Genomic DNA, 12,473 nt, shown 5'->3' on the forward strand with positions numbered 1-12,473 from the left:
AGTTTAAAATAATTTTGCATTTGTGTGTAGATTGTGTGTGTGTGTGTGTGTGTGTGTGTGTGTGTGTGTCTATGTTATGAACAAATGTCCTGAGGATTTTAATTGACATTTCATTGACACTCCCAAATCATTTAATGAGCCAGCATTACGTTAATATAAAAACCATACAGAGCAACAAAAGTTTACAACATTATCTCTTATGAATGCAGGCACTGAAACCTCAACGCCATTTTAGCAAATCCCATCCAGCAACACATAGAAAGAATAACATATCACAAACAAGTATATTTCATTCCAAGATATATGATTGTTTCAGGATTCAACAATTAATCAATATAATTAATCATATAAATAGATTAAAAAAGAAAAAATCTGATCATATTAGTATAGAAAGAGCCTTTGACAAATTCAACAACCATTCATTATAAAACTTTCAATATGGGGTACTAAAACAAAAACCCTACTGCTAACATCTTCTATAGTGGGGACAGACTGAATGCCTTCTCCCCTGCTAAGGTTGGGAACAAGGCAAGGATGTCCTCTCTCACTACTCCTGTTTAATATTGTACTGGAAGTCCTAGCTAATGTGGTTACGTGGCATAACAAAATAAAGGGCATATGGAATGTAAAAAAAGAAAAATTTGTCTTTATTCACAGATGACATGATTGTCTTTGTAGAAATCCCCTAAGAATCTACCAAAAAACGTCTTGAAAGTAATAAGTAATTTTAGCAACGTCTCAGGATACAAAGTCATTATGCGAAAGTCAATTGTTTTCCTATGTATTAGCAACAATTATAATTGAAATATAAGAAGTAATACAATTTTTGATAGCAACAAAGAAGCGAAGTTCTTAGATATAAATCTAATAAAATATGTTCAGAATCTGTAGTGGAAAACTATGAATCACCAATGAAAGCTCCAAGTAAATGCAAAAGTATACAATGAGTATGGATTGGAAGACTCAATATTGTTATGATGTTAATTCTTTCCAATTTCATTCTATAGGTCCATTGCAATCCCAAATAAATTCTAGCAGGCTTTTATGTAGATATTGACAAAATGATTATACAATTTATAAGGAAATGCAAAGGAGTAGAATAGCCAAAGCAATTGTAAAAATTCAGAGGACTCATATTATCCGATTTCAAGGTTTTCCATGGAGCTATATTGATCAACACAGTATAGTATTGAAAAGACAATAGACAGATTAATGGAAGATAATAGAGAGCCCAGAAATAGACCTAAGCAAATACAACTTATTCTTGACAAAGTTTCAAAGGAAATTCAATAAAGAAATGTTAATCTTTTCCAAAAATACTGCTGGAAAAATTGGCTGTCTCTATGTGGTAAAATGAGCCTCAACACATACCTTGCACTTTACATAAAAATTATCTAAAATTACCTAAATGTAAATGCAAAACTATGAAACTTCTAGGAGAAAATCTGCATGACCTTGCGTTTGGTGGTGAGTTTTTAGGTACAACACCGAAAGCATCATCCATGAAAGAAGAGAATGAAAAATTGAAGTTTATCAAGTTGAAACGTTTTACTGTGCTAAAGTCACTGTGAATAGAATGAAAAGATTAGGCACAGACTGGTGCAAGTATTTGAAAACTCACAGATATGATAATTGATATGTGTATCCAGAATACATACATGAAAAATAAAACTTAGTTTTTTAATATCTGCTTTTGAGCTCCCTCAGGCTGTTGGAAGAATTTATTTCCTTTTTTAAAAGTTTATTTATTTATTTTTGAGAGAGAGAAAGAGAGAGAGAGAGAATGTGAATGGGTGGGGGGCAGAGAAAGAGGGAAAGAGAGAATCCCAAGTAGGCTCCATGCTGTCAGCACAGAGCCTGACATGGGGCTCTATCTCGGGAACCATGAGATCATGACCTGAGCTTAAATCAAGGGATACTTAACCAACTGAGACACCCAGGTGCCCCCCAAAATAAAACATTTAAAACTTAACACTAAGAAACAAACAGCCCCCAAAATGGGGAAATGATCTGAACACATGCATGCCAGAGAAGATATAAGGATGGCAACTTAGAGTATGAAAAGATGTTTAACATCATTTGTGATAGGTGAATGCAAATTAAAACAACAATGAGATACCACTATATACCTACTAGAATAGCTAAAAATTAAAAAAAAAACCCTGACATTTCCACATGTTAGAGAGGATATATAAAAAATCAGAAATGCTCATTCATTGCTGCTTGAAATGCAGAATGTCACAACCACTTTGGAAGGCAGTTTGGCAACATCTTATAAAGTTAAAGATAGACTTAGCATACAACCCAGAAATTGTGCCTCCAAAATGAATGGAAAATTTACTTCCACACAAAACCTTGTGCACAAATGTTTATAGAAACTTTAGTCATAATTGGAAACGACCACAGTGTTTCTCAGTAGGTGAATAGATGAACAAACTATGATCCGTCCATACAATGTGAATACTATTCAGCAATAAACAGGGATGAGCTAATAACTCACATAATAACATGAAAAAAATCTTAAATGCATTTTGCCAAAGGAAAGAAGCCAGAACAAAAGGCTACATGTTGTATGATTCAATTCTAATGACATTATGCAAAAAGGAAAAACTACAAGGGATGGAAAATAGATAAGTGGATACATATCTCTTTAGGAGAAGTAAGGGGACAGTGACTAGGGAAATGCAGGGAATTCGGGAGCAATGGAATGAATCTGTTTGGCACTATAGTGGTGGATACATTATTTTGTCAAACTCATCGGAGTTTACAGTATATAAAGTGAACTATAATGTATACAAATTGAAAAAAAGTCAACCAGGAGTTTGGGGGATCCCAGTATGGAATGCAGACAAAAGAATTTACTGTGATATGAATGTGTGATACGGGCTTACTGAAGAGGTTGGTGTAAAAGGACCAAGGAAACTTTGGATATCAGCATAGTTCTAAGCAAGTCCTATGCAACTTTGGAAAACAGTATTTTGACTAAAAACTCCAGGGCTAAAGACCAAAAGAACTGTGTATAACCACTGTACTCTAACTGGCAATGCTGCTTCTGTAAAATAAATTTTCAACATGAATTAATCATAATTCAGAGGCATTTACAAATATGAAACAACACTGGAAATTAGAAAACTTAACCCTCAGAATAGAAATGGACAAGAAAACAGATTGTGAAGAACTATTAAGTAAATTCAAGAAGTTGAAAAAAGTCAAAATCATCTCAACCAAAGACTGAATTACAGGGTACTCAAGGAGGACTATATTTTGTGAAAATAAGTGATATTGAGAAGAGGAAGCAAAGGACAACAATGACAACAAAAACCTAAAATAAAATAAAAAGCTAGAAATTATCAGAGAAAATGTGCTCAATTAAAACAAATTAAAAAGACAAAATAATCAAACGAACCTTAAGAGGATCTTTGATTTAAAAAAAGGTATAAATATATTGGGGGAAATTTTGGAAAATTTCAATATGGACTATACATTTTATATTACTGAATTAAGGTTAGTCTTCTCATATGTGATAATGGGATTCTTGTTATGTAGGAGAATGTCCTTATTCAACATAAAGTTTTTGCTCTGCACTGTGAGCATAGTAGGTACCATCGCTAACCAGGATGCAGGTGAAGCATATGGGAAGCATCGTGATCCACAAGACGAAACCCCAGCAAGCCATTTTAGGCTACTCTTGCGGAAGAGTAGTGAATAGATGACATAAGTAGTCTCTGTGCTGTGCTCACCATCAATCAGTCAGATAAGGAATTGAAAAATCAACTCTGCTCTTTGGGTTTTAAAAGAGACACTGTGAAACGAATCCAAGGATTCCATCTAGCAAGCTGCTAGATGCCTCACTGCAAACCCCATCCCAGAGTCGCTCACATTATATTACGTACACCCATGGTCCCTGTTAAATCAAGAGAAAGTGTAAGGACACCAAAGAATCTATGGCTCAATCTTTCCAGGACAGACTTTTTCCCAATTTTCAAGACACCCTTTCTTCTAATCCTAATGAGGTTATGGAAACTGAAAGATTTGGTATAGCCTATTCAAGTCAAGAGTTTTTTTTATTTTATTTTTTTTAATTTATTTAAATTCAAGTTAGTTAACATAAGGTGTAGTATTAGTTTCAGGGTAGAACCCAGTGACTCATCACTTATTTATAACACCTGGTGCTCATTCCAACAAGTGCCTTCCTTAATACCCATTGCCCATCTAGCCCATCCTCCCACCCAACACCCCACCAGCAACCCTCTAGTTGTTCTCTGTATTTAAGAGTCTCTTATGGTTTGCCTCCCTCTCTGTTTTTATCATATTTTTTCTTCCCTATGTTCATCTGTTGTGTTTCATAAATTCCATATATGAGTGAAATCATATGATATTTGTCTTTCTCTGACTGACTTAGTGGAGGAAGAGATTGTTGTAGACGTTGGAGAAGGTAAAAATGAATTTGTTCTTAAAAGATTGTACCCACATTGTACTACTACCTTTTGTAGCTATTACCACTATCTTCTGGGCAGTTGAAATGTGTTTAGTCCGCATTGAGATGTGCTTTAAGTGTTAAAATATATTGAGTGGCTTAAATGAACAACTCAGGAAACAACAGGTGTTGGCCAGGATGCGGAGAAAGAGGAACCTTTTTGCACTGTTGGTGGGAATGCAAACTGATGCAGCCACTGTGGAAAACAGTATGGAGGTTCCTCAAAAAATTAAAAATAGAACTACCCCATAACCCAGGCATTGCACTACTAGGTATTTATCCAGGGGATACAAAAATGGTAAATTAAAGGGCTACACGCACCCCAATGTTTATAGCAACCCTACCAACAATAGCCAGAGTATGGAAAGAGCCCAAATGTCCATCGAGTGATGAATGGATAAAGAAGATGTGGTGTATATAATCAATGGAATATTGCTCAGTGATCAGAAAGAATGAAATCTTGCCATTTGTAACAATGTGGATGGAACTAGAGTATATTATGCTAAGTAAAGTAAGTCAGAGAAAGACAAATAGCAAGTCAAGCATTCTCAGGTTCTAACCCTCAGAACTCTATCCCCAGAAATGGGATGTAGAAAATAGTTACCAAGGAAAAAGGTCTTTAGAAATTAATGGCAAACACTTCATTAAATATTAAATACTCCTTTAGCAGGGTCCTCCAGGCCCCAAGATTAGGAAAATATCTAATAATGGCCTGATAAATTTTATTTTATAAATAACCTCATTTAAAAATTAAAAAAAAAAATTTTGATGTTTATTCATTTTTGAGAGACAGACAGCATGTGAGCAGGGGAGGGGCAGAGAGAGAGGGAGACACAGAATCTGAAGAAGGCTGCAGGCTCTGAGCTGTCAGCACAGAGCCTGACGTGGAGCTCAAACCTATAAGCTGTGAGATCATGACCTGAGTCAAGGTCAGACACCAACCAACTGAGCCACCTAGGCATCCCCTCATTTTTAAAATTTAAACCTGAGATAGGGTTGTTCCTCTGTGATGGTGCTGATGCTGGGGTAATTACTTTATCCTAAACCAAGTTCCTAAAACCCAGAAGTCAACAATTAAATCACTTTAGAAGGGGAGAGTAAGAAAAAAAAAAAAAAAAAGAACTTTCTGTGGTTGATTTGTGATGGGAGGAGAGGCATGATTAAGTGGGTGGAGAGTTGCAGTGGAGAGTCCCTGAAGATAAAATTCTGAGTGATTTTGTGCCCTGATATATTAGTAGGAGCTGAGTGAAGGTGAATGCCATCTAGGAAGGAGATAATTGCTTTCATGCCTTACAAAGTTTTCAAGTGAGGAAATTAATTAGTCCCTTGTGAGCCAGTACAAAAAAACTTTTCAGGTGGAGAAAAATGTTTTCCTAGTTTGGAGATGATTTCCAACACTTACACATGCTCAAAGATGGAGAAATCTCCACCTTACTGTCCAGTGTCACTTGGAGACACCTTTTAATTAAGGGTTAAACAGCTATATATTTGCTAGAGATCGACATCCATAAGTTGTGTTTCTATGATGTGTTCATGTGTACGCATGCATGCACGTGCCCACACACTGGAGTGTAACCAGTCTCTCCACCTCCAGTGTGACACCAGCAACCTTGATCAGAGGGTAGCCCTGCTCTGTGAGATCTGTGTTACAGATTGTGAGGGGTGCCTCTTGTCCAGTTATAGTGAAATGGCATTAACTTCAGAAGTGACCTAGCTTGGTTCCTTGAGCTATTTAGGACCTATTTATAACTGTTCTTTTTTTCTACTTTCCTAATCCTGACCCTTTTTCCAAGCTCAGTCTAGACCAGGAAAACAGGATATTTTCCAAGGCTCTGTGATCTGAGCTATTCAAACAAGCATCCTCCCCATGACTCCCTAAGCAAAAGAGAGAGCTCAGAGAAGGCATCTCTCCTAAATCTGCCATTTTTTTGACCCTTATTCCTCTCTCTTCACCAAAACACAGCCCTAGTTCATTCTTCCTCTAGTCCACATTGGACCATGTTCACTCTATATGAATGCCCTAATAAGTCCAGGGCCAGTGGTGCCTGGGTGGCTCAGTCAGTGAAGCTTCTGATTCTTGGTTTTGGCTTAGGACATGATGTCATGGTTCGTGAGATTGAGCCCCACGGCAGGCTCTGCACTGACAGAGTCTGCTTGGAATTCTCTCTCTCCTCTCTTTCTCTCCCCCATCCCTCTCTCTTTCTCTCTCAAAGTAAGTAAATAAAAATTAAAGAGAATAAGTCCAGGGCCAGAAGATAGGGGAGAAAGCATCGGGGAGGACCAAGGTAACTGACAAGCAGACAACTAACCCTTCCTTTAAGATGCTACAGTTAAGTTCTAGAGAAAAGAAGAAAGAAGTAGCCTGACTTTCTGTTTATGATCAACTGATCATCCATTTTCCCTTCCTCCCCTAACTATATTAAGAGGCATTATGAGAATACAAAAAAATAAGGTAATTAACAGGGGCAAAGAGAATGTGGAAAATGGTACAATGGATGATATTTTGTGAATTATTTTTGATGAGAGGAAGCAGAGAGAAGTGTTTCCAAGGTAACAAGACTATGTAATACAAATGAAGTTTTTGCAAAGAAAACAATAACAGCAGCCCCCTCCCACTCCCCCAGCAATTGCATTTCCTCAACAGAACTGTTAAAACGATCAACCATGGAAGGTGAGGGTGAGGAATTAAAATGGGGGTATTGGTTAAAAGTTTGTGTATACAGCCATTGGGCACCAAGAGTCCCTTGCATTTTCTGAGTAGCCAAGGAAATATCTGTTTCACAGGCAGGGTGCTGCTTATCTCACTTTGCCAAGGGCTGTCCCAGTTTTATTTTTTTATTAAAAAAATTTTTTTTTAACATTTATTCATCTTTGAGAGAGAGAGACAGAGCATGAGTGGAGAAGGGGCAGAGAGAGAGAGACACAAAATCTGAAGCAGGCTCCAGGCTTCTGAGCTGTCAGCACAGAGCCTGACGTGGGGCTTGAACCCATGAGCTGCAAGATCATAACCCAAGCCGAAGTCGGACGCTCAACCTACTGAGCCACCCAGGCACCCCAGGGATGTCCCAGTTTTAAAATGGCAAGTGCCACATCCTGGGAGCTCCCTGTGTCGGCTGGCAACCCAGGCTACCCAGTTCGCTCTATGGACCTTCCACCCCGCCCCCCCAACAGCTGGAAGAGACAAGACTTTATTTTCATTAAGAAGAATTGAACTGGGAAAGTTCCAGATTTTAGGACCACGGATATAAAATGTATGGCTTAAAACAAATGACCTTGCAAGTGCCGCAAACACTGATTTTGCAGTTAAAAATAAACTTCAGCGAGTAGATGAATTTACAAGTATGGAATCTGTGAATGAGGAGGAATGACTATCATTCTCTTATTGATGGGTGTTTATTTTGTGTCAGTTGTTATAATGAATTAAACCCCTGTGAACATTTTTTTTAATTTTTATTAAAAAATGTTTTTTACACATTTATTTATTTTTGATAAAGACAGAGCACAAGTGGGGGAGGGGCAGAGAGAGAAGGAGACACAGAATCTGAAGCAGGCTCCAGGCTCTAAGCTGTCAGCACAGAGCTACTTGTTGGCCACTTGGTTTTTGGCATATGTCTTGGAACCATTTGTGGTGTTTTCTGCTTACAGGTCGCTCAGCCTCTCACAGGACTAATTGTAATGAGGTAGTGGCACAAAACAGAGCAGGGGTTGGCTGTTTAGGGCTCAGACTATCTGATGATTACCAGGACTTGAGGTCTGGGTACAAGGCAGCCTGGGTGTTAAGAAACTCCTGACTAGGAGATTCCAAGTTTGTAATGACCTACATCATTACACAAAACTTGCCCATGTTCTAAAAACTTGATTAGCCTCAGGAGGGAAGGGTGAAAGTTTTTCTGGCTTTTCCTTGACTGCATCCCCAGGGTTTCTCTGAACTTGACAAATGTAGTTTCTTAGAGAATAACTCCCCTTGGGGACAGACAGTAGAAGGAAAGAAGGAGAGAGAAAGAGAGACAGAGGAGACAACAGGGCTTCCACAGCACTGTTATCACTGGACTTTTCCTTAAGTGCTCATATGAAGACAGTTTTCTCTTGCACTGAGAGTGAGGACAGCAGCAGGTTTCCCTGGGCCACAGTGCATGCTCTGCCCTAGTCAGGCAGGAGGTAGCCTGGGCTGATCCCTGGAGAGCTGTAGGATTTTCCAGGTCAGTCTCTTTCTCTAGAGGTGAGTGTCTGCTAGGGGCTCCCCTCTGCGAAGGAGAGTAAGAGAGGATCAGCATGGGAAGTTCTGGGCTTCATTGCTGTCTAAAATGAGGACACCTTCCCTGGAGCATGAACAGTAGGCTAGGGGAGCCGCATAATGGAGGAGCTCAAATCAAATCCTCCCTCCACAGCAGAGAGCATATTCAGCTCTTTTCGGTACTTGTGATAGACACAGCTCTCTGCTATGACCTAAGACTCTGCTCTCTCATTTGTCCTTATTTCTTGTTTTTGTAATCTGGCCATTGTGTAGGGGATCTCCAGGGAGAGGACCACAGCTTGACCAGACAATGCCTTAGTAAAGAGTGAAGAGAGACTATTTTATAACAAGAGGAAAAGCAGATCAGGGTGGATAGTTTTTGCTCATTCACTGACACGTTTGAACAAATGTTTCGAATAAATATTAAAAGAGCGCATACTTACCCTGTGTCAGACTCTGTTCTTGGCACTGGAGATGTGAGAGTGAACAAGAAAGACAAAAGTGCTTCAATATCAGCTATTGATGAGAGCCAGTAAGAAGAAAATCCCACCAAATAAGAGGGTAAAATGTGAGGCACTTTTGCTGTTTTAGAGAGGATGATTGGAGAGGGCCCATGGGTTGGAGACATTTGAGCAATGACCTGCATATGTGAGGGAAGGAGCCCAGATTTACTGACCAGATCAGTGTGAGCCTTTTGGGTGTTTTCTGACACTTTTCCATATTTGTAGGTCTCTGGAGAAAAAAGGAGGACACAGACAGCAGATAATCTCTGGGGACTTCTCCAAGGTTCTCTATAGGATGCAGACCATGGCTGGTTGGAAATAGACACAGACTGCCTTTTGGGAGGTCTTATCTCCTTGCTGAAACTAGAGATTTGAGACATGAGGAAGGCAGAGGGTGTTGCTTGTTTTCTTGTCCCCTGGTGCCAGGGTGGAGATTATACAGGACAGATGGGAGTTGGGGATAAAAGTCCCAGCCCCCTCTTTACTCCTCTGGACCCCTACTCCCTGGTGTCCTCTGGTGGCAGAAGGAACAATCTCAGAGCTACAAGTTTCCAACTGGAAGCTAATGAGGTTCTTCCTACCAGGAAGAACAGTCGCCAAAATGAGAGACAGAGATGGCGTTCATGATAAGAATAAGGAGGAAAAAAGTGGATAATCCACTTCAGGGAGTCAGCTCCCCAGCAGTCAGGGAAAGACTCCATGCTTTGTTTCAAAATAGCTGTTATCTTATGACAGTTTTCTGGGTAGACCCACCACCCTGCCGGCTGGCTCTACTGATGGGCTGAAATGATGATAAAGGTAGCTGAAGCAAGAACTGTAAGTGAACAGAAGTTAAATGGAGCCCACATTCAGAGGAGATGAAGGAAATATGTAAACGTATCTGGGTGAAATTGGTAAGATTTTGTATGACATGGACGTAAGAGGCAGAGAAGAAATCGTAGGGCATTTAGGGTGGAAGCATTGGTGGCATAAATGAACACACTGTGGTCAGGGAACTGGACAGGGTGGCAGGTCAGAGCAGAGATGGAGGCAGGATGATGATGAATTGAAAGACAAGAGTGCCTACAGGGGTGGGTGGGCTTTCAAGCCTAGGCTGTGGTGTTATTGCTCATCTTCTTGCATATATATGTTTATTTTCATATGTATTTTCTTCATAAAACATTCAACATCAACCTTGTACAGCAAATAGTGGAAGATGAACCCACTTGGTCATGATGCAGCCTAAGAGCAGAGATGATATTTCCTCCACCTGGGATAGCTTTAGTCCTGTGAAATTAGAAGGATGTGAACTCTCCTTTGTTCCCTAGATTCCATAAAGAACAAGAGCACAGGACTAAATGTCGAAGAATTATTCTAGCGCCACTGAATTTTATCTACTTGGCTTCCATGGCTCCAAAGAACTACACGATATTCTTTTTGCCACTTTCTTCTTTCTCTACTCAGTGACAGTCATGGGGAACATGGTCATCATTGTGATTGTCTGTGTTGATAAACGTCTGCAGTCCCCCATGTATTTCTTCCTTGGCCACCTCTCAGTCCTAGAGATCCTGATCACATCGGTTGCTGTCCCCTTAATGCTCTGGGGGCTGCTGCTTCCAGGGATGCAGGCAATGTCTTTGACAGCCTGTAGTGCACAATTATATTTGTACCTTTCTTTGGGTACGTCGGAGTTAGTATTAATTGGAGCAATGGCTGTGGACCGTTACGTGGCTGTCTGTAACCCTTTGAGGTACAACATCATTATGGACAGCCACACCTGCATCTGGGTGGTCATTGTGTCATGGGTGTTTGGGTTCCTATTTCAAATCTGGCCAGTCTATGCCACATTTCAGCTTACCTTCTGCAAATCAAATGTGATAGACCATTTTTTATGTGACCGAGGGCAACTGCTCAAACTATCCTGTGATGATAGCCTTTTCACAGAGTTTATCCTTTTTTTAATGGCTATATTCATTATTGTTGGTTCTTTGATCCCTACAATCATCTCCTACACCTACATCATCTCTACCATCCTCAAGATCCCCTCAGCCTCGGGCCGGAGGAAAGCTTTCTCTACTTGTGCCTCTCACTTCACCTTTGTTGTGATTGGCTATGGTACCTGCTTGTTCCTCTATGTGAAACCCAAGCAAACGCAGGCAGCTGAGTACAACAGGGTAGCGTCACTGATGGTTTTAGTGGTGACCCCTTTCCTGAACCCATTCATCTTCACCCTCCGGAATGACAAATTCATAGAGGCCTTTCGAGATGTCATGAAACGCTGCTATCAACTCCTCAAGGATTAGCTGTGTCCTAAGGACAATAATGAACTCGTCATCATGGACCTGAGTAATCTCAAAACACTAATTCAACCTGAAATGATAATTTTCATCATCAAATAGTTTGTGATGCACAAAGGAATTCTAAAAATTTTTCATAGGAATTTTAAAACATGGCTGGTTCTCCAATTTATAATTAGATGATTCCTACATGGGAGATCACATTATTATTTTTTAACTGGATATGTATGTTTATACACTCTTCTATACTTATGATACATCTTACAATATAAATTTAACAGGTGTAAATGTACAAAATATGGGTTTTTTTAGAACTCTCAACTCTGACTGGGAAAAGCAAGGAAAAGCATAATTCACTCCATGGTCGCTGAGCTATGTGTTTGATTGTAGGTACTAGGGTCATTTTCCCATATTTTGTCCTGTGATTTGATGATATTTTCACTGCCTAAAGACCTTCTGTTTCTTCTGTAAGTGACCCCAAGTCCAGCCTCATGTACAACCTTTTCCTGAGGTTCCTGCTCCAAGGTTCAACGGGGACTGTACCTCCCTGTAGTTCTCAACTGACAGTTGTGAGAGTGAACTCACTCCATAGTCCTGACACCTCCCAACCTCAGGGCTAAATGTGTGTTAATTCATGCACATCTACAATTGGTAGACTTTCTCAGAGTGAAGAGGGAGGGTTTTGGAAAGAAGTATTTTCTCATCTGTCATTGACTCTCATTGTAACACCAGCCCCAAATGTGGGAGGGGAACTGGCTAGTTTTGGGAATTGAAGTGACAAGGGTGAGCTGATCTTGCTGTGTCCCTGGGCTGAAGCAGGTGTGCATGGAGGGCAGAAAAAGGGCAGCTGGTCACTTCTCCCCATAGTCCTCACATTGGTCAATCCTGACACAGGGCATCCCTTCTCTCTCAGCTACATTTCTAGGTTCCCTTCCTCCTCCCCCCCTTACAAGGACCAACTTTGCCAAGCTGTCTTCCAACTC

General features: G+C 40.0%; 2 protein-coding genes across 4 annotated transcripts in view; both read left to right on the forward strand.

Moving 5' to 3' along the window:
• The window catches only part of LOC122212831 (olfactory receptor 9A4-like), an 85,532-nt gene that overhangs the window by 35,536 nt on the left and 37,523 nt on the right, over nt 1-12,473 (forward strand). The gene's annotated exons all lie outside the window — the stretch shown is intronic.
• LOC122212864 (putative olfactory receptor 9A1) lies at nt 10,552-11,496 on the forward strand. Its single transcript, XM_042926844.1, has one exon. It carries the CDS (start codon nt 10,552-10,554, stop codon nt 11,494-11,496), a length of 945 nt encoding a protein of 314 aa, XP_042782778.1.

The sequence above is a fragment of the Panthera leo genome, chromosome A2 (assembly GCF_018350215.1).
Source record: "Panthera leo isolate Ple1 chromosome A2, P.leo_Ple1_pat1.1, whole genome shotgun sequence".
Taxonomy (NCBI): Eukaryota; Metazoa; Chordata; class Mammalia; order Carnivora; family Felidae; genus Panthera; species Panthera leo.